This window comes from Papio anubis, chromosome 4 (assembly GCF_008728515.1).
Source record: "Papio anubis isolate 15944 chromosome 4, Panubis1.0, whole genome shotgun sequence".
NCBI classification, from domain to species: domain Eukaryota; kingdom Metazoa; phylum Chordata; class Mammalia; order Primates; family Cercopithecidae; genus Papio; species Papio anubis.
The window spans coordinates 90,518,827-90,541,619 of record NC_044979.1 but is presented as its reverse complement, the minus strand read 5'-3'; the positions used below and the strand labels follow the sequence as shown (position 1 = coordinate 90,541,619).

Below are 22,793 nucleotides of genomic sequence, written 5' to 3'. Positions count from 1 at the left end.
GACAAACCTGAGAAAAACAAGAAATGGGTAAAGGATTCTCTATTTAATAAATGGTGCTGGGAAAATTGGCTAGCCATAAGTAGAAAGCTGAAACTGGATCCTTTCCTTACTCTTTATACGAAAATTAATTCCAGATGGATTAGAGACTTAAATGTTAGACCTAATACCATAAAAACCCTAGAAGAAAACCTAGGTAATACCATTCAGGACATAGGCATGGGCAAGGACTTCATGTCTAAAACACCAAAAGCAACAGCAACAAAAGCCAAAATTGACAAATGGGATCTAATTAAACTAAAGAGCATCTGCACAGCAAAAGAAACTACCATCAGAGTGAACAGGCAACCTACAGAATGGGAGAAAATTTTTGCAATCTACTCATCTGACAAAGGGCTAATATCCAGAACCTATGAAGAACTCAAACAAACTTACAAGAAGAAAACAAACAACCCCATCAAAAGGTGGTCAAAGGATATGAACAGACATTTCTCAAAAGACAACATGCATGCAGCCAACAGACACATGAAAAAATGCTTGTCATCACTGGCCATCAGAGAAATGCAAATCAAAACCACAATGAGATACCATCTCATACCAGTTAGAATGGCAATCATTAAAAAGTCAGGAAACAACAGGTGCTGGAGAGGATGTGGAGAAATAGGAACACTTTTACACTGTTGGTGGGATTGTAAACTAGTTCAACCATTGTGGAAAGCAGTATGGCGATTCCTTAAGGACCTAGAACTAGAAATACCATATGACCCAGCCATCCCATTACTGGGTATATACCCAAAGGATTATAAATCATGCTGCTATAAAGACACATGCACACGTATGTTTATTGCGGCACTATTCACAATAGCAAAGACTTGGAATCAACCCAAATGTCCATCAGTGACAGACTGGATTAAGAAAATGTGGACACCATCATACACCATGGAATACTATGCAGCTATAACAGAAAACCAAACACCGCAGGTTCTCACTCATAGGTGGGAATTGAACAATGAGATCACTTGGACTTGGGAAGGGGAACATCACACCCCGGGGCCTATCATGGGGAGGGGGGGAGGGGGAAGGGATTGCATTGGGAGTTATACCTGATGTAAATGACGAGTTGATGGGTGCTGACGAGTTGATGGGTGCAGCACACCAACATGGCACAAGTAGACATATGTAATAAACCTGCACGTTGTGCACATGTAAAATAAAAAAAAAAAGGTAATCTACTTTATGCAAAGTAATCTCATAAATTTCAAATGTATCAAAATATAAATTCTAATTTTAAGAAAACACTTTAAGCAGCTTAATTGAAAATGTTTTGTAAATGTTTTTGGTTCTTTTCAGATTCTCTGGTCAGAGGAGAGGAAGTTGGTAGTTATATCTAAAATCATTCCTGAGAAGTGTCTGATATTATTGTTTTGCTATTTGAAAAGAAAGAAAATGGTACTTAGATATTCTGTTGCAAATTAAACTCTAACCTGTGAAGTGAGAATAGACACTTAATTAGAGTTTGGATGGACATACCAAAACTAGTACTAGACATTTATTTCCTTTAGTTTTCCTGGGAGGAGATAGGACCCAGGCCACAGTCTTATGTGTTATTAGCATTAATATACAATGAGGACTTTTTCTGGCACAAGCCAAGCATCAGACTTGTCTCTTAAAAGTAAGGAATACATTTCAAAGCTCCTTGTGGTTCCCTTGAAGCCCCACCAAGCAGAAGGTTAGATGGAACATTTTCAGACTGTCCCCAAATAGAAGTGGAGTGGAGGCTCACAGCAGAGAGGTCTCAAAAAAATTTAAAACGATCTTCCTCTCCTCCTATCTCTTCCCTCTTGATATCCTCCATGGAGTGAGGGTCCAGAGTTCTATAGCAGATTCTCAGTACCATTTCCTTTGAACATCTGAAATTGTGGGAGGGAGGGCACACCTCACCTTGGTGTCTTGGTATAACACTTAGTAGGTGCCCCAGTTGAAAGTGATGTAGGTAGAGGCCCATTCTAGCATCCCATGCCCTTGTTGCCCACCTGATTACTGGATCCGGCAGGGATTAAAAGTAAATTTTCATGACAAATTTCTACCCTGCTAAGCTTTTTCAGGCCTATTAAATGCCCCATCAAAAATATATAAGAAATTGTGTTTTCTTGAAAAAACAAAACTTTTTGGGAAACTATAGACAAAGTGTTTATTCATTGCTAATAATCTAAACAGAGACCAAGCAAGTTAACAAATAAATATGATATTGAAATAAATAAAGGTGGAATTTTAATTTCCAGCTAGTATTATTCTATTGTCCCTGGTAAAACCTAATAATCTTCAGAAAGAACAGAAAACACCTACTGCTTAATCTCTGTGGCTTATTAATGAACAGTTCTTAGAAGAGCACTGTGATCATAGTCTGTAAATCTTTTCTCAAAAACAATCTTTGAGGGGAGGTCCTGGAGCTAACTTTATAGCACCCTCTTACTAGTAGGCCCACCTAGACTGCTGCCCGAAATGAGAGCTAGTTACTCTCTCTAGCTAAACTAGTAAACATTTGTAAGAGAAGATGGAACCTTTCATCAAAACAATTTATATCCTAAATTATGCCTTGGCCTATTTCCATTTAGTGTGTTACTAGAAAAATGGAACACATACAGACATCATAGCTCACAGAAGCCTAACGTAATAGGTGCCTAGATACCTATCTTCTAGTTGGAGTATCATGGAAAATTGTGTTAGACAAAGTTATACGTTCTAGATTTATACTTTCCTTTAATCCAAGTCCCCTCTGGCTCCTCCCCACAATTATTGATTGATGATCTCCCATATTTTTCCTGGCTTTATTTTTCCAATGATGAGACACATGTATATTTTTGCCCCTGATGTTTCACTTATTCTTTGGGTCTGACTGACCCTTACACATATGTCTCTATATTTCATTTCCCTTTTGCTAGTCATTGGCACTCAGAGGGTCATTTTCCCTTTTCCAAGCCCTCATTAAAGCAGAGATACTACCAGAATAAGAGCAAAATCAGTGAAAGAGACAAATTGGATGTGTGCTTATAGAATTATATATAATATATATTATATTTATATATGTATATATTTTTATATATATACACACACATATATATATTTTTTCTGAGACAGAATCTCACTGTGTCACTCAGGCTGAAGCACAGCAGAGTGATCATAGCCCACTGAAGCTTTGATCCCCTAGGCTCAAGTGATCCGCCTGCCTCAGCCTCCCGAGTGGCTGGGATTACAGGCATTTGCCACCAGCCCTGGCTAATTAAAAGAAGATTTTTTTTTTTTTTTTTAGTAAGAGACAGAGTCTTGCTATGTCTCCTAGAACATTTTCTTCCCCTTAAGATCACATAAAGTTTTGTCTGGGGTGGACATAATCTGTACCCTGTTGGTCATCTGATGCTAGTTTTCACTCTTTGGAGATGGTTCTCAGGCATCAGTGGGCATTAGGGTCACTTAAAGAGCATGTTAAAACACATTGCTCGTTTCTAATAAACTTCCAGGGGAAAAAAAGAAAAAAAAGAACAAAACAAAACAAAACACATTGCTGGGCCACAGTCCCAGAGTTTCTGATTCAGAAGGTCTGGACGGAGACCAAAAAATCTGCATTTCTACGAACTTCTAGATGATGCTGATGCTCTCGGTCTGGGAACTACCCTTTGAAACTGTGAACGTATAGATTATCCTGTATTTAATGGGAAAAATGTTAATGATAAATTAAGATTCTTTAAGTGAATAATTATCTCTCTGGACTTTAATGATGGTAGAATGAATTTTGTAATCGTAACAAAGTAAAACAGCAAGAGCATGCCAAAGCCCAATAAAGAAGGAGTTTCCCTCTCACCAGTCTAGTCTGAAATTTTTTTTCAGATCTTAAGATAACTCGTTGGAAGAAGTCAAACAGCACTGGGCCCTGAGTATGAAATAATGCACCAGCCCACATCATTGCTAAAGGATTGCCATGATGAAAGACAAGGTATCACTTGTTTTTCTTGTGCAGACCACAACTGCTTCTAATTATGATGAAAAAGTTCATATATAAATAATTACATCAAAAGTGATATTAATTATCTTTCAATTAGGTTTATTTTGATAATATTTGAAAACATAATCATTGACCTGGTTTAAAATTTCCCAGCTTTGTCTGGTCCAATATTTTGATAAAGTTAGAATTTAGGCTAAAGGACATGGATTGGCAAGACCAATGTGATTTGTGAGACCGCATTGGGAGTTTTATCCAGTTTGGATAGAAGCCTGTAGTGTCTTTTGGAGTTGGCGCGTCAACTAACTCCTTTCTTTATCACCCATATCTAGCCAGTCCCCAAGTTCTTTCAAATCTTCCTTTTAGCAATAGCTCATATTTCCTGCCTTTCTACTTTACTACTTCACGAAAAGCCTTTATGCTCATTTCACTGACTTTTCTTTTCCTTCCTTCCTTCCCCCCTTCCTTCCTTCCTTCCTTCCCTCCCTCCCTCCCTCCTTTCTCCTTCCTTCCTTCCTTCCTTCCTTCCTTCCTTTCTTTCTTTCTTTCTTTCTTTCTTTCTTTCTTTCTTTCTTTCTTTCTTTCTTTCTTTCTTTCTTTCTTTCTCTTTCTTTCTTTCTCTCTTTCTCTCTCTCTCTTTCTTTCTCTTTCTTTCTGTCTTTCTGTCTTTCTTTCTTTCTTTCTTTCTTTCTTTCTTTCTTTCTTTCTTTCTTTCTTTCTTTCTTTCTTTCTTTTTCTTTTTTTCTTTCTTTCTTTCTTTCTTTTCTTTCCTTCCTTCCTTCCTTCCTTCCTTCCTTCCTTCCTTCCTTCCTTCCTTCCTTCCTTCCTTCCTTCTTCCTTTTCTCTCTCTCTCTCTCTTCCTTTCTTTCTTTCTTTCTTTCTTTCTTTCTTTCTTTCTTTCTTTCTTTCTTTCTGTCTGTCTGTCTGTCTGTCTGACAGTGTCTCGCTCTGTCGCCAGGCTGGAGTGCTGTGACACTATCTCGGCTCACTGCAACCTCTACCTCCTGGGTTCCAGTGATTCTCCTGCCTCAGCCTCCCAAGTAGCTGGGACTACAGGTGCACACCACCAGGCCCAGCTAGTTTTTGTATTGTTAGTAGAGACAGGATTTTGCCATTTTGCCCAGACTGGTCTCTAACTACTGAGCTCAAGTGACGATCCACCCACAAAGTGCTGGGATTACAGGAGTGAGCCACTGTGCCTGGCCTCACGGACTTTTCTTTGTTACAATTTGAAATGTCTTCCTACTGTACATCAGATGCATTCAAACCTTCCCAACACAACATAAACATTTCTTTCTAACCTGGCTCCTGGCTCCTTCTCTTCTTCATTATAAACGTACAAGTCTCCCCCAGTCAAAAATAATTCAACTAGTCCCTTCTTGTTGAATATTGCTTGATATTTTGTATCATATCCTGCTCATTCTTTTCTCAGTGAATATAAGGACTCTCAATGAATATGATTATGAGACATTTATGGGACAATATTCACCTATTAAAACAGCTATAAATCTTGACATAGATAAATGTTTGATATGTTTTTGGGAAAAAAAGTCTCTTTATACCGGACTATAGATAGTATATTTCTTTCTTAGTCACAAATATATAAATATATATATATTTGTTTCATATATATTTAATATATATGTAATTACATATATTGTTACATATGTTATATATGTACTTTTTTCCTGAAAAATATGTGGCAATGACCAACTTTGGGTGGTTGCGCTAGAGTAATATTTAATTTTAATTTCTAGGTATTTTTAACCTAGATATTACAGTCAATATGCACTATCTGTATAATGCCTATAAGTACATTTTACAGTAAATATGCATTATCTATATAATAGCAGTTATAAAGTGCATAGGAAAATAAAATGAAAATATGCCTACATATGAAAGTGATTGCCACTAGGGGTTTGGATTTCAATTTTTTTTTCTTTTGAATGCTTCCAAGTCTTTTACACTAGTATTAAATTGTACTTAAATTTAGTATTAGATAGCATTTAATAGCATTGAATATTTAATACTGTTAAATACTATTTGCATTTAGTGAGTATAAAAATTAATGCTTAAAATTATATTTAGTTTATGTAATTATATGTCAAACATGTTTAACTCCAAAAATACCACTTTTCTGTGCAAAACCTTTATAGTTTACTCTTCGCCAGTAACCAAAGCTCCAAATTCTTAGCCTGGGAATCAAACTCTCCATAACTTGGGACCTGTCGGTTACTGCCTTTTGTTACCTAATGCTGTATCTCAATATGATTTCAATGTTCTGGATGGAGTCCACACTCTTTCCTGCATTTGGTTATACTTTATCATTTCTAAAATCTCCCAGTTTACCTCCCCTTTCTTCATGTCCACAGTCACCTTTCTTGCAAGGTGAGGCCAAATGCTGTCTTCCATGGGCTTTCTCTTATTCTCCTGGCTCTCCTAACTCTGGAATCTCAGTACATTTCACGTTTTGTCATCTTAAAAGATGTTAATGTTTCCCTGTGTAGTATTTGTACACATATATCAGCTCCTCAGCTTTATTTGTTGTACATGTTTTATGGCGTGTGGGGACAAAGGTTAACTTCTGATTGTTGAACTAGTGAACTCTGTGCTGACAATACATATGATCAGTTACTTGTGGAAAGTAAAGCAGATCTGGGTATGAATCCTGCAGTAAGTGCAGCCATTTACTGGATGCATGCTTTCATACAAGATCCTTAACCTTTCTGTGACTTATTTTCCCTATTTGAAAAATTAAGGAAAATGGTACTTTTCACCCCTGAGGATTCAGTGACACAATTATATAAAGAAAGGTTCATTGGTTACAGTACAGATTATCTGCTATAGTATCAAATGCAATGGTTTAGATAAGATTGTTTTCCTACCAGAGATGTCTTGAGGTGAACAGTCAATGGCTAAAGGGGAAGCTCTAACAATTTCAGCACAAGGCTTCCTTTGCCAGGACAGCTGCTCCAGTTGTCCCAGAAAACCGAAAGGAAGAAGAGGAAGTGAGCCCCAGGACTGCACATATCACTTCCTCCTCCATCCCACTGGCCAACATTAAGTTCTGTAGCTGCTTTCAGCTACAAAGAAGTCTGGGAGTCTCAACTGTATGCTCTGCTGCAACTCAGGAGGTAGGTTCTATTACTAAAGAAGAAAGGAAGAAATGGGTCAAATAACTCTCATTAAAAAAATCAGGATTCTAAGCTTGAAAGACTGCAGTCCAAACACAATCAAGATGGGTTCTCAAAACTAAAGGCCTTGTGAAACCGCCGGTAAGTGCCCATCTGGTCTCTCTAGCACAGACCTTCTATCGAAAGATACTGTGTTAGTTTTCACACTGCTGATAAAGACATACCCAAGACTGGGCAATTTACAAAAATAAAGAGGTTTATTGGATTTACAAGTTCCACATGACTGGGGAGACCTCACAATTATGGCAGAAGGTGAAAGACACACTTCACATGGCGCCAGACAAGAAAAGAGCTTGTGCAGGGAAATTCCCCTTTTTAAAACCTTCAGATCTCGTGAGACTTATTCACTATCACAAGAACAGTACCGGAAAGATCTGCCCCCATGATTCAATTACCTCCCACTGGGTCCCTCCCATAACATGTGGAAATTCAAGATGAGATTTGGGTGGGGACACAGCCAAATCATACCAGGTGCATTACACTTTATCTTTTCCTTCAAACTGTTAAAAGCTCCTTAAGAACAGTTAATCTGGCCGGGCGCCGGTGGCTCACGCCTGTAATCCCAGCACTTTGGGAGGCCAAGGCGGGCGGATCACGAGGTCAGGAGATGAGACCATCCTGGCTAACATGGTGAAACCCCGTCTCTGCTAAAAAGACAAAAAATTAGCCGGGCGTGGTGGCGGGCGCCTGTAGTCCCAGCTATTCTGGAGGCTGAGACAGGAGAATGGCGTGACCCCGGGAGGCGGAGCTTGCAGTGAGCCGAGATGGCGCCACTGCACTCCAGCCTGGGCGACGAGCAAGACTCCATCTCAAAAAAAAAAAAAAAGTTAATCTGTCTAAATGTCTTATTTCATTTTTAATATATCTACCTGTTGGGAACAGGCCCCAAAATCTGACCACAAACTGACCCCAAAAACTGGTCATAAAATCTCTGCAGCACTGTGACATGCTGGTGATGGCCTCGATGCCAATGCTGGAAGGTTGTTGGCTTACTGGAATGAGGGCAAGGAACACCTGGCCCACCAGGGTGGAAAACTGCTTAGGTTTTCTTTTTCTTTTTTTTCTTTTTTCTTTTTTTTTGAGGGGGAGTCTTGCTGTCTCCCAGGCTGGAGTTCAGTGGTGCAATCTCGGCTCATGGCAAGCTCCGCCTCCCAGGTTCACGCCATTCTCCTGCCTCAGCCTCCCGAGTAGCTGGGACTACAGGCTCCCGCCACCATGCCCGGCTTTTTTTTGTATTTTTAGTAGAGACGGGGTTTCACCAAGTTAGCCAGGAGGGTCTTGATTTCCTGAGCCTGTGATCTGCCCGCCTCGGCCTCCCAAAGTGCTGGGATTACAGGCTTGAGCCACCGGATTACAGGTTTGAGCCACCGGCATTCTTAAACCACAAACAATAGCAGGAGCGTTCTGTGCTTTAAGGACATGTTCATGCTGCAAATAGCTAGCCAGAGCCATCCCTCTATTTCAGTCCATCCCTTTATTTCCCATAAGGAATGCTTTCAGTAAATCTTATGACTGACTTACTGTCAATAAATACCTGGGTAAATCTCTGTTCAGAGCTCTCGACTCTGAAGGCTGTGAGACCCCAGATTTCTCAAGCCACACTCTGTATTTCTGTGAGTGTCTTTAATTCCTCTAGCGCCACTGGGTTAGGGTCTCCACGACTGAGCTGATCTCAGCATCTACCACATTCTGCTTTATTCTCTTCTCTAGGGTAAGGAAAATCACAATACATGGGTATTCAATAAAATTCAATTAATTTAAGTCTGACTTTTGAGAATGTGCAATTGAAGGTTATGAATATGTTATACTTAAGGTGGTGGTAGAAGTCTGGCACGTAGAAAATGCCTATTTTAACTTTTAGCTACTTTTTTCAGGTTTTTGTCATTAGAATATTTCTTCTGTTTCTACTGCAAATAACTATCAAAAAGGAAAAGAACAACTGGGATGGGCTCCCCTGTTTATCACTGGCCCTACAATTTTCTAGGAGTAGTATCTTTTTGGAATTATGTAATGTCCTCTGCTAATGACATTGTATACATGCTATTACATTTCCTGTGGGACAAAGTACTGTTGTCTGGAAGCTTTGAGAGTAATGTAACACAGAGTAAATAAAGAAGCATTTTGTGTATTCTTAGATTTTTACACTTTTATTTTAAAACAGAATTTCATATTGATTAACACCTACTATTAAACAGAATGGTGCATTAATTAAATGCCTTGTCCTAACTGTTATAAGCTCTGTTAGAAAAATAAACATCTCACAACAAACTACAGTGTCAGCTCTTTAATAAATACATAAAACAGAAGTTAGTAGTCAATCAGAGTTATATGAACAGGTTCATAGTATATTATGTGAAAGTATCATATTCTCCAATATTCTGTATCATTTAAGACAATTTAAGTTATGTATAATTCAAAGCCAGAAATAATAAGAAATATGTTCAGTGATAATTTGCTTCTTTCTTACAGCTATATTATATTCAAATATTTAATTTAAAAATATATTCTATATTAAATTTCTTTTTACAAATGCAGTACTTGTTAGATGAAACAAAATAAGTTTTTAGGTTACTGATAAGTTTAAAACATTTCTAATTTTTTCAGAAGTTCAAGAAACCATAATGAAGTAGCTAATAAATGTAAAATAGTTTAAAAGCTATGTTAAATATACACAAAATGAATTTCTATATTAATATGTGCAAATTTATATTTTCTTATAATTTAGAATTAAAGTATTTTATATTCAATATTCATAATAAAATTTATGTACCATATTTGTCATTGTGTAGAATTCTTACGAAAATTTCACATTTATCTGTGGGAATGTGTAAAGTTGGCAAAACTTCTTTACACTAATCACACATTTTCCATCCTTGATAATTGCAGTGTTTTTATAAAAATATTGTTGTATTAGACAATTTTTACTGAAGTAGGTTGTAGAGGCTAGAAACCTGATTAATAGAGTAGTGTTAGACAATTCTAACTGAAGTAGGTTGCAGAGGCTAGAAGAAACCTGATTAATAGAGTTAGCTTACAAAGATAAATTTTATGCAGAAAAGTATTCCAGGTAGATAAAAGAGTAGTGTCATTACTCTCAGGTTTACATTAACAGCTGCCCAGATAGCTGAACAATTATTTCATATAATTCAAATAATTTAAATGAGCAGTTTTATAACAGTCGTCACATAAGCTTGAAGTTAAAGTGATCAGAGCCAAGGGGAAAAAATCTGCAAATGATAAAGAAGAATAAAAAGGAAGAGGACTCTAGAAGAAAGTTGGTTTTCACAGCACTGATTGGTTTTATCATATTTTTCTCCTGCCATTGACACAAGACATATAAGATGCTGCAAAACCTAACTATGACAGTTCCATGTAATATTTTTCCAGTTAATTTTGTTTAAAAGTGAGATGATAATATAAAAGGATCTCATATAATAGAATAAAAAGAATAAAAATTTGTTAATGAAACGTAGACATACCCACCCATTCTTGTTAGTTAAGTTAGGGTTTGCTGAAATGATTCGCACTCACATAAAGTATAAATGGGGCCTGAAAGAGCTTTTGTAAACTCAAGATGTGCAAGATCTGAGCTGCTAATCAGTTGGGCTCCATGTTGAGTTGTGTGTGTCTCAATTTTCCTGAAATTTTGGCTTCATATGTTATCATAAATGGGCTCTCAAATCTTTATAAGAAAACAAAATTCCCCTAGACCCATAAACCTTTAGGTAAAGTTGGATTAGTGTATTATTTATTCAAGCATAATTTTAAACACTGCATCTGAAGTGCCAGCAATTGCAAGAAGTGTCACAATTTCAGAGATGTTAAATTGAAAAAGTGATGTCTTGGAATCAATGAAATATAAATATGGATGTGTATAATCAGTTATACATAAAATTTGCTATAGAGGAATTATAAAAGAGAAGGAAAATTATCTGAAAGAATGTTAGCTATATCTCAGTGGTCTGCATTGCCTAAAATGGAGTTTTTAAGGTCAATATAAATAAGGATAGTTGTAAATTAAATATTGAGTCAACATAACAGAATGCAATGTGCACCTGATTGAGCTCCCATGTAACTGTATTTCACTTGATACTTTTATGAAAACATATACATTCCAAATCCTTCAAAATGAAAAGAAGCTCAAACAGTTGTGAAAATTTAGAATTCTTACATTTTAACGGGTCTGTCTTTGTTCAGGGGCATAGACTCAAATGAGCTTTAAGGTCAATTAAAGGTGTCTGGAAATGAAGAACTTCATTATACCATTAAATTCAGTTCTTTTTCACTATTAGGTTTATTAAGCTTGAAGTTTTAGAAAATCTCTCGGGAAGAGTGAGTGGAAAAAACAGGAATAAGAAAAGAAAGAATAAGCCTTTGAGTGTAATCTACTCTACCAGGTTCCAGGAGGAATATAATTCTACAGAGAAAATTCTTCATAGTCTATCATAATACATTTCAGTGTCTGATGGCTGACTGTTGTCTTACATAAGGATATCTTCAATGGATATTAAGTAAATATTACAAATATATTTCAGATTTATTCTTTGAAGTATTGCATCTCATGTATCCACGAACTTTAATGTTGAGTTTTGGAAAATTGCTTCCAGAGATATCTATTGTGTTTAACCTTAGATTCTTTTTTGTTGTTGTTATTTTAATAAACCGAAGATAAACTGAACATTTAAGATATAATCAGATTTTTAGTGAATTTTTAAGTCTTCCAGAAAAGTCTATGACTTAATAAATATTAGCAAGTTTCCAAAAATATAACAAATGTTTATAAATACATGTGCACTGCAGTGCAATGGTGTCCCCAGAGAAATAAAATGCATAACAAAGCAAATGTTATGTTGTAGTGTATGTATGGCACATTTATAAATCATTACATACTTTAGGACACAAAAATGCTGCAGTACTAAAAGTGTTCAAGTTCTCAATTCTGTTAACGATTTAAAATTTCATTAATTGTGTTTAATATCAATGAATCTCAAAAGGCTCCTGTGGCCACATTAGTTGAAAATAGACTCTATTTACATAAATTATTTAACCTAAGAGTACCCTGTGTTCCCTTACCATTTAATTAATTCTAACTAGTCAAATATTAATTCTCATCTCACAAATCATTACCCAGGAAGATATCAATTATTCAAGTAAAATACAAGCCCTACAATCTTTAAAAATTAGCTTTTTAAGTAAAAACAAAAAAGGTAAGCACAAGACTTCGCAAGCATAACCACAATCATCGTCTAACAGTGAGTTGCCTACAAGGAAGTTTGCCCCTTCCTATGGTAACAGCCTTGGTCCACTATAAAGTTAGTGCAAACAAGTGAGGGTGTAAAAAAATATAAACCCTTGATTTTTAAGGATTTCATTTTGTTATACTCTTTTAGATAATTCGTTCCATATGGGAATGTGTTTATTGTTCATAAACATCATAATGTTTGTTTGAAAAATTGTCATCATCTTAATTAATGGCTATCTTGCACTTTTTTCTTTTGGAGGGTTGTCAGGCATCCGTCCTTTTTCCTTTTTAAGAAGAATGTTATGTGTATTAGGATACTAAATCCAATTTTTACATTATTTTTAGTGATCAAAGGTTTCTTATACAAGTGACTCACAGTACTGAACTATGTCAATCTCTCGTTTGAGGAAGGAAGTGCAATTCAAGTTAGCATTGAAATTGCTTGGCTGTAGAGGACATCTAATAGAGCTGCTGTGTTTATTGGCCCCAGAACAACTTATTATAGGTTTTCCAGTTCTCTTTAGGGTAGAAAATGAGATGGGGTTAGTCTTCATCAAATTGCAATATCCAGTACTTTAACTCAAGTGCTGGAAGACAGCAAATCTTGGAAGTTAATTATAAAAAGATATTTTAAATAGATTCCTTTGTTGTCATGGGCAAAACTGTGTATCCACATAGGACTGTTAGACTGCTAGCCAATAAAATCACACCAAGTCCATAGGGATAAGGTAAGTGTAAAGAAATTTCCACTGGGGAAGACAAGGCTCATGGCCCATGTATCAAGGTCTCAAGCTGAGCACTGGAGAACTCCAGGGAACACTGTTCATATAGGCTATGGTACGAAGGAATTCCCTTGTAGGTGCACCATGCTTCAGTCTCTTAAGAAGTTGATTAGCATGAAAGACTGGAAGCTGATTATGGACAATTTGGTGTGAGTTATTCTTTTCTATTTTGCTTTGAGCTTTCCTCATACACTTAAGACTTGAGTAAATCACATTGAAAAACATTTGCCAATTGAATATTTTAAAGATTCAAGAGGTAGCATGATATTGTGCAATGAACACTGGCCTGGCAATGAGAAGATAGAAACTCCTTTCCAATGTGGCCACTTTATCACTTGAGTGTTTTTTGAGAAATCATTTAAGTTTTCTGAGGTTCAGTTCCCCAACTCACTAAAAAGGAGAATTAGCAGCCTGGCATGGTGGCTCATGCCTGTAATCCCAACACTCTGGGAGGCCGAGGAGGGTAGATCACCTGAGGTCAGGAGTCTGAGATCAACCTGTCCAACATGGCAAAACCCCATCTCTACTAAAAATACAAAAATTAGCTGGGCATGGTGGTGGATGCCTGTAATCCCAGCTACTCAGGAGGCTGAGGCAGGAGAATTGCTTGAACCCGGGAGGCAGAGGTTGAAGTGAGCCCTGATCATGCCATTGCACTCCAGCCTGGGTGACAAGAGTGAAACTCCATCTCAAAAAAAAAAAAAAATAGCTTATTTCTAAGATATCATCTATTCTCCTCCAATTTTATACTTTTATGGATTCTGGCAAGAAGGGTTGGAGTGATTCCGGGAGAGAAGATCCTTAGGCTGCCTTGAAGAGAAAAGATAATATAGCTTTCCATTTAAAAAATGCTGAGATCTACTTGCAATCAAAATCTAAGAAAACATTCAAAATGTGGTACTTTGCTTGAGGCAGAATTTCTAAATATCTTGTGAATTAATGATCAGGTAAATGAAATGGCCAAACAATCCCTTCAGTTTACCAGGTAAGAAGATACAAAACTCCACACCTGTGCACAATGAAGCTATTCAGATTTTGATGGTACTTTACAGTGTCCCCTACTAACATTCAGCTTTTAAAACCAGTATTCTGATAAAGTGACGTTGTATTATTAGTTTTTTATGGCAGTAGTAACTTGGCACTTAATTAATCCAGTCGTCTGTGACATATATAAACTTATCCTGTAAAAAAGAAAACAAAACATAAAGGCAAAGAGGAGAGAATGCTGGAATTAGTATCCATCTTGTAAAAAGAAGCAAACCATAAAAACACATGCATAAAACTACACACATTAAAAAGCAATAATCTTTTAAGATTAAGGTTTTATCTGTCCACCTCTTGAAAGAATGAAACATGAATCATTTACTCATCTAGCTGTTCTTGTCTATTCAACCACCAACTGTTGCAGTGTTTGGCAACCTTAGAATATACTTGCCAGATTATTTTTTTCCTCGCATGTCCAGTGCAGGGATTACTGTACCCTTGTAGTGACACAATGCTAAACTCTCTCACAGCATTGTTCTCTCTGGGAAGTGTAGGGATAACAGGTACCTGTAAAGTGTAATCAGTGCTCTTCAGAGGATCTACATTCTATGCTGATCTAAATAAGTTATATATTACAGTAAAGTGCTACAATGACACTAGTCTCAAACAGTAGTAAGACACATTTTTCTCTGAAAAAGTCAGCAGCTATGTGAGTCACATCATGATGAGGATGCTTGTCAGTCTTCGTTCGAGTATACAACCAGCAACTGGCATGACCGTGAGCAATTTGTCTCCTCCTGTGACTTTTAAAATTATAATCTTTAGGAGCAATGATTAAGAATTCCAGTTTCCCATTGAGTATTTAAAAATCTTTTTTTAGAAGTTGCACCTGAAAGTTTCATGAGCATTTAATTTGCTGATATCCATTTTTATTTCTTCAGGCTTCTCACGTCGGTAGGTTACTGCTCTTGTGCAAACACTTTGCAGAATCAACTTATCCTTAATGGAGAAGAAATATTATTATTAACTAAGGGCCTAAATATTGTAACTAGGCAATAACATACTGTTAGCAATTCTTTTTTAGAATTCACTGACCTTTTTTGAGGCTGACACTCTGTAATCTGACGAGGACTTAATTTTGTTACTATTCCATTGTAGTATCACCTGTCTAATGATAAGGACTTTAAGCAACCCAATCAAGAATGTAACTATGAAAATGATGAAAAATATTCTCAAATAGCTTGGGCTGGAGAAACATTCTGTAATGAAGCAAACAAATAAATGGATTAAAAATTGGAATAAGTAAATCAAAACAGTCTATCACGTAAATGATGTTCACACCTCAATTAATAGTGCCAAAGATATTTGCAAATCTACATTTTCAAATCAGGGGATTGAAATTACCTTTGATTCAGAAACAGTAAGCTCTCTAATTTTTCTTGCACGTTTATTGTGAAAATATTTTCAATAGACAACCCTCCTTTGGAGAATAGCCATGATTAAGGTATTCAATCATATTATTCCTATGCAGCTTGATTCTTTAATTGTATTAACTGGAATATGTCCATGTCCCATAACCAAGCATAATTTTATCCAAGACAGAAAGAGGAATAGTTTTTGTGGTGTGTACGGTTGATCACTAAATGGAAAATAGGATTTCAAAAAATTATTGAGCCATTCTGGGCCTTAGGATATATTTCTCTTGTTATGCTTCGTCCTCATTTGTTCCACGCCAGTAATGGAAAATAAAGTAAACATCTGCAGAAACTAAAATCAAAACTACTCTAATAGGTAAATAAATATTTCTTCAGAAATTGAAGTGTAAATTTTCATTATTATTATACATGGCTTCTCCAGGAAATAGGAGTGTACAATTTGGGATCACATGAAAATATCATTCTTCATTTTTCATTAATTTACTTTTTACTTGTCGTTAACTACACCTATTCCATTTGCCTCTAAAAAGGCACTGTGTATTTTAAGAACAAATAATACTTAGGACAAATAATTACTAGCTGGAAAAAGAAATGTTGTGTTAAGAGGAGGGACATGCTAGATCTCGTTTTAGCACCAGATCTTTGGCACACCCTCATTGCCAAAGATCTGGCGCTTAAAAGTCTACAGACTCTGTTGTTGCCAGAGGCATTACCCTAATCTAAGAGGAATATGGTTACACAATAGGCAAGTATTCCATAGAACTAACTCACCAGCTGCCCCAGATTAATAAAATTACTTTGTGGCTAAAGAGGCATGTGTGCCGCCACCCATTCTCCAAGGTTTGGGGACCTCATCCAAAGTTCCAAGGTCTCCCTGAGAGGGCCACTAGGGTGGTGACCTGCCAAAGCTTAGCATAGTGCACCTCCCAACCAATCCTGGCTGATTTGGGTCTGAATTTCCAGTGAGGACTAAGCATGTTTTTGAATAAGGCCAAGCTCGGTGATAAGGGAAAGGGTTCCTCTCAAGCGAGAAGACTTAATTAAGCCTATTTGTGTGTGTGTGTGTGTGTGTGTGTGTGTGTGTGTGTGTGTGTGTGTGTTTGTGTGAGAGAGAGAGCGAGAGAGAGATAAGGTACTTTGAAAGAAAGGTCAAAGGCTATCCCAGTGCTACAATTGGAATGGAAACACCAAATGCCAGTGTAGGTCCCTGTTGCTACAGGTCTCACAGAGAGAGAATCCAAAATATTCTGCTCAAAGGTGGTGTCTTTTGAGGCTTCCACAGTGACTTTGGGTTCATAACACACATGCCTTCTGTTCTGACAGACTGTCATTTCCTTTGGTTGATTTAGGACTACTCAATCAGCTAAGGCAGATCCTCAGAGGGGGCGCCCGGCTTGATTCCACTTAGTGGCTTCTTGCCTGGTGGGAGCTCAGCCAGAGAGCCTGAAAGAACAGCCTTTAAGTGCGACTGAGTGGATAGATAATAGAGGTGCCTAACAAATGCCCTTTCCCTCTCCTTGCACAATAGTTGTGAAGGGGAGGGGCGGCCCCTAGCTACTGACACATTTTGGAAATATTTCTAATAGGTTGGAACAGAGGGCATTTTCGGAGCTCAAATCTGCATGCATATTGAAATGCTATGAGTGGTCAAACATTCATGCCTAGCCTATACTTTCCTTAGTTTAGGTCAGGCCAGGACTTTTCCTAAGGAGCTTTAAGGGAATACTTTTTGTAACAACACTTAAGTCAAAGTAGTGTTTACTTAACATAATAAATGACATGTTGATAGTAAGGCCTTATTTATTAGAAAGGCACTTGGCTTTCTGGAGTGATTGCTGCAGCTCCAGCTGGCAGCACATGGGGCTCTTTTCAGAGCCAAGTTCATTATGGGCTAAGATCAGTGTGGATGTGAGGGAAAAAGAAAAAAACACTCTGGAGAAAGTTTATTCTTTTGTGCAGTCCCTCTAAGAGCTGGAGTTTTTCTTACAGGTTGGAGAGACTTGAAATAATAGTTGCAATAGGAATGTTTTAATAAAGATATAATTTCAAGGTTAGTTTCTAATGCATGTGGAGGTCCACACCTTACCCCTGTGCAAAGTAGGGTTCTGGGTTCTAAATAACTTTTTGTTTTGTTTTGTTTTGCTTTTTTTTTTTGGAGACGGAGTCTCGCGCTGTGTCGTGCAGGCTGGAGTGCAGTGGCGCGATCTCGGCTCACTGCAAGCTCCGCCTCCCAGGTTCACGCCATTCTGCCTCAGCCTGTAGCTGGGACTACAGGCGCCCGCCACCACGCCCGGCTAGTTTTTTGTATTTTTAGTAGAGACGGGGTTTCACCATGTTAGCCAGGATGGTCCTAAACAGCTTTATTAAGTATCATTGATATACAAAAACTGCACATGTTAATGTATACAATATAACGAGTTTACGATTCAGTTTTTAAAATCTCCCAAAGATGGTACCTGTAACCACTGAGTGTGCTTGCTATGGTGTGGCTGAGTGGTTAGGTTTCCCGTCTCATCTACACAGCTGAATTCCCATGCAATGTACTTCCATGGAAAGGCATCCAAATAAATTGGCTGTCAAATCCTCAGTGAACCAGAAATATGAGTTCCCCATGTAGATTCATTTCACTAAGAGATGAAGTCTACTGAGCCATAATTTTCCTTCATAATTCAAACTTGCTTCCAGTTCTGAACTTCATCATGTCTAATCAATATTTGCTTTTATGTTTCAGGTGAAGCCAAAACATTCTAAGTAAAAATGATCTGCTTTTACAAAATATGTAACTTGAAAAGTGCCATTCCTTCCTGGTGCTTTTCATTTTGATAAAAATATAGCTTAAGAATGAATGATCATAAATGTGATGTAATGAAAAGGGTATGGAACTTTTAGTTTGAAGATCTTGGTCTAAGACATGTATCTTAACATTACTAGTTAAGAGATAGCAGCCCTCATACAAAAATTTCCCTGAACCTCAGTTTCCCCATCTGTAAAATGGAGATTATACCAATCTCAAAGAGTTGTATGACATTAAATGAGCCAGTGAACATGAAGGAAGTATCTAAGGTAGAAGATGACACATAAACACATATTTATTATTGTTATAAAGAATAAAGCAATGTTTTTTTTAAATTTAATTCAAAATTTAAAAATAAAGCCCTCAGTCCTCTCTCTCTCTCTTTTTGTTTTTTTAAACAGGGTTTCGCTCTTGTTGCCCAGGCTGCAGTGCAATAGCACGATCTCAGCTCGCTGCAACCTCCACCTCCCGGATTCAAGCGATTCTCCTGCCTAAGCCTCCTGAGTAGCTGGGATTACAGGCGCCAGCCACCACAGCCGACTGATTTTGTATTTTTAGTATAGATGGGGTTTCACCATGTTGGCCAGGCTGGTCTCGAACTCCTGACCTCAGGTGATCCACCAGCCTTGGCCCCCCAAAGTGCTGGGACTAAAGGTGTGAGCCACCACACCCGGCCCGGTCCTTTCTTTAGCATGGTTACTTATGGGTCTTTTGGGGGAAGATCATCCTCTACAGACACTATTCTGTGCTTTGATTATTAAGCTTTGGCCTACCTGAAGTTTGGTCGACATAATGCTGTTGTTCCATGAGAGCACATGAGGTTTTGCACTGATCAAGTATAGCCTGAGACAAATTGTGAGGGTGAAGGCATTGCACACAATTCCTGCAAGGGGAAACAGAAGTGAAAATATTTATTCTTTAAAAAGGTGGTAGACTATAATATTTTCCACAAGAAAACAAAACACAAAATAACAATGCAGAAACAAATCAAATTTTGATTATGTTCATTAGAAATTATGCAATCATTACATTGAAGGATTGCATTTCCAAATGATTTAAATAAATTACCATGCACAATTCTAAAAAACTTACTTGAGCTACTAATCTGAGAAAGTCAATGGTTTAAAATGCTGAATAAAACAAACTGGAAGTTACAGTGATGTTTAGATTAGTAGTCTTTGTGCAGATCTCAAATTGTTACTGAGATATTTATTGGCACAAAAGAGTAATGTCGCCTTCATTTAACATATCACCTTTCATTTATAGATCACTTATTTCTAGGGTGTGTCACGGACACCATTGTTCTTTATCATTAAAATATTAAAAATAAAACATAGCAGTAACAGCTAACATTCTATGATTGCCATGCATCAAGTGAAAGGTGAGTTTTTTTATATGAATCATTTGATTCTTTCACAGAAATATAGCAAGGTATTATTACTATCCTCACTTTTGATATCAGGAAACTGAGGCACAGAAAATTGTAACAACTTGTCCTAGATCACTCTATTACTAAATAGTATGCTGGGCAGCAGGCAACCTCTAATTTCCGAAAAGCTAAGGTAGTGAGTGTCCAGATTTATTCCAATGCTTCCACAGCTATCCAGGGGTCAAAGATTTGAATTTAAGTCTTCTAATTCATAGCATTTCTCATTTAATTCTTTTTTAGCGTGCTGGTCACAATGTATCCGGCAACGTTTTAAGATTAAGGAAGTCAGAACAAAAAAGGACAAAAGTAGCTATTCTTTGTGTATGTTTGGAATCAGAGAAATCATACCAGTTTTCCTTGCAGGCCGTATGACAGGTGGGGCAGTGTTCACAGAAGCGGCCGATGCTCCTGGGATCGGTGCACTCACACCTTCCACACACACACGTGCCTCTTCCACTGCACACTTGGCCCTTTGAATTGACACAGTGCTGGGCTGCTGCTGAAGGGCACTGGCACCGATCTCCCTCCCAGCCACTGAAGCATTGGCATCTGCCTGCTTCACACTCTCCATGCCCTGTGAGGAAGACACCGCAGGACCTACGTTATCTGGATCACTGACTTTGTAAAGAGTTTTCAGCCATGGATTCTTGTATCATCTCCATGGAAACGCACTGACAGTCCAATGAATGGAAACAGCATCACTTTTTCGTTGGTCTGACACAAAGAGTGTTGGATTTAGGGGGATCTGTTTTCAAAGCTGTTCTACTATAGATAATCTCCCCATGCTAATGCACTCTGCTAACAAGCATGAAGGGCACCCCTGCTTAGTGGTTGTCAGACTACTTGAATGTCATTGCATATTCAGTTTTACATTAAAAACACACACATATCAAGAAACTGCAAAGGCCGAAGTAATGTTAACTCCCTGACTTGAAGTTAGAAAAAATACAGGTATTTGATTAATGGCTTCCATCACCTATTCTCTCAGTCTTCTGATGTTGCTGAAGGCCTAGGATAACTTTACAGGACTGTGAAGCAAACCTTTCTAGTGCTTCAGTACTGCTAATGCCATGTTTAAAGATCAGATCTCTTGGGAAGTTGAACAAATGCTTTCACATCCTCAGTGCATTATTTAGTAAGTTAGCAGGGCAGATCCTCCTCTATCCTGTGAGCTGTTCTTAGATGGTAAATGAAAAAAAGAAAAAAAGATGGTGTGTGTGTGGTGGGGGAGCATTTATGCATGTGGGGTGAAGAAAACACAGTTACACAGAGTTAAATGGATTTTAGACAGAAAAAGTATCCAAAACTTAATATGCCAGTGTGCACTAGAAATTGTCAAAAGGAAGTACATTTCACATGATTATATAGGAATTCTGAAGCTTATCTAGCCACAAACCAACCTTCCTCTTTTCTCCCTCTCGCCCTCCCTGCCTCCTTTCCTTTCTCCTTCCTTCCCTCCCTTCCTTCCTTCTATCTCTCTCCCTTCCTTTCCTTTCTTAGCTCCCTCTCTCTCTTCTTTTACTGCTGAGCACCTCACAGGATAATTGTTCCACAGATACTACTGTAGGACCAGCTCAATTTGCTAAGTGTAAAACTAATGAAGTCCAGGCCAGACAAATGTCGGTCAAGCCCTGTGTGCTGTGCAAGCTTATGCTGAATCCTCACCAGCAGGCCTGTGAACATGTGTTTTTATTCCCATAGGAGACTAGTGGAGAAAGTACATGTCAGTTACAGTCTGCACTTACACAGAAACAATTCAAAGCAGATTTTCAACTGCTTGTGGGTCAGTAGTATCATACTCATATAGAAAAGCTAGTACACTAGATATTTTACTGCAGAGACTGGGACAAATACTCAAATATATTTGAAACTCTCTTGAGAGATTGACAGTTGTGGGACGTGACTTCAGAAAATTCTTTCTCTTCACTGTAAAATAATATTTTTCCTCCCTGTAAAATATGGTAGACAACTGCTGGTTCATTCTAAAGTCATCTATAATCCATCCTACCCATGATGTCAGTTACAGTTGAATACATGTTTGTATATTAAAATATTCTATGTATGTTATAGAAAAAAAGACAATTTCCACTGCACGTTTAGGTGATACAGGCCAAATTTTCAGCTTAGACTAGATTGCACCATTTATTTTTTATAGGTTTGTTGCATCCCATATGCTTATGATGATGTTTCCATTCATCAATAATTTAACAAATATTTATTTACTAAAATACAGAGAGTAAAAAGATGTTTTTCTCAACGAGTAAATTTAGCATATTGTCACAGGAAAATTATCACAGAACGCAGATGACAGGTAATTTATTTAATTCACTTAAAAATGGTATTTTGTTTTAGTTTGCAAATGTTGATTAGATTTTCTGGAATCTAACCTGTAGGTGGCAGTAAATTGAATAGCCCAAGAGTAATCTTGGTATTTTTATTTTAATTTATTTTATGTTTAAAATTTGGTCTGTGTGTGGCCTCAAGGATGAATCTTTTAGATTACTTAGTAAGGAAGTATTTTCTTGAAGAATGCTGTCCTTTGGCAGTTTCGTTGCTGGTGGTGGCCCAAAATAAACTGGAGAGGCTTAAATTACTGCCAGCTTAGAATACCATTTATAATAATGCATTAAAGATTTTCATATGAATGAAAAATATACTCTTATACCTCACTCCCCATCATCCCGACAGAAATAAAATCCTATGTGCAAGTTGGAGGGAGTGACCATTTACCAGAATGAATCAGATCCTTCTAGAAGAATACTCTGATTCTTCTAGAAAATGTGTCAGATATCATCAGCATTTCCTTTTCTGGTATATTTCTTTCCAAGATCAAGGAAAGCATGAGAATAACAATTAATTTTAGGTTTTTATTTTGAAGCATTTCCTGTATAAAATAGGTTAAAATATAAATATCAAAATCACATACTATAAATCTGCT

General features: G+C 37.3%; 1 protein-coding gene across 1 annotated transcript in view; it reads right to left on the bottom strand.

Annotated features, from left to right (window-relative positions):
* Positions 1 to 9,312: 9,312 nt before the first annotated feature.
* ITGB8 (integrin subunit beta 8) overlaps positions 9,313 to 22,793 on the bottom strand; it is an 85,391-nt gene continuing 71,910 nt past the window's right edge. Inside the window, exons 11-14 of the mRNA XM_003896227.5 lie at positions 20,204 to 20,429; positions 19,200 to 19,309; positions 15,292 to 15,455; positions 9,313 to 15,195 (exon numbers count right to left, since the gene is read on the bottom strand). Coding sequence (XP_003896276.1) covers positions 15,073 to 15,195; positions 15,292 to 15,455; positions 19,200 to 19,309; positions 20,204 to 20,429 — 623 coding nt within the window. The 3' untranslated portion in view covers positions 9,313 to 15,072. The remainder of the gene's footprint in view (positions 15,196 to 15,291; positions 15,456 to 19,199; positions 19,310 to 20,203; positions 20,430 to 22,793) is intronic.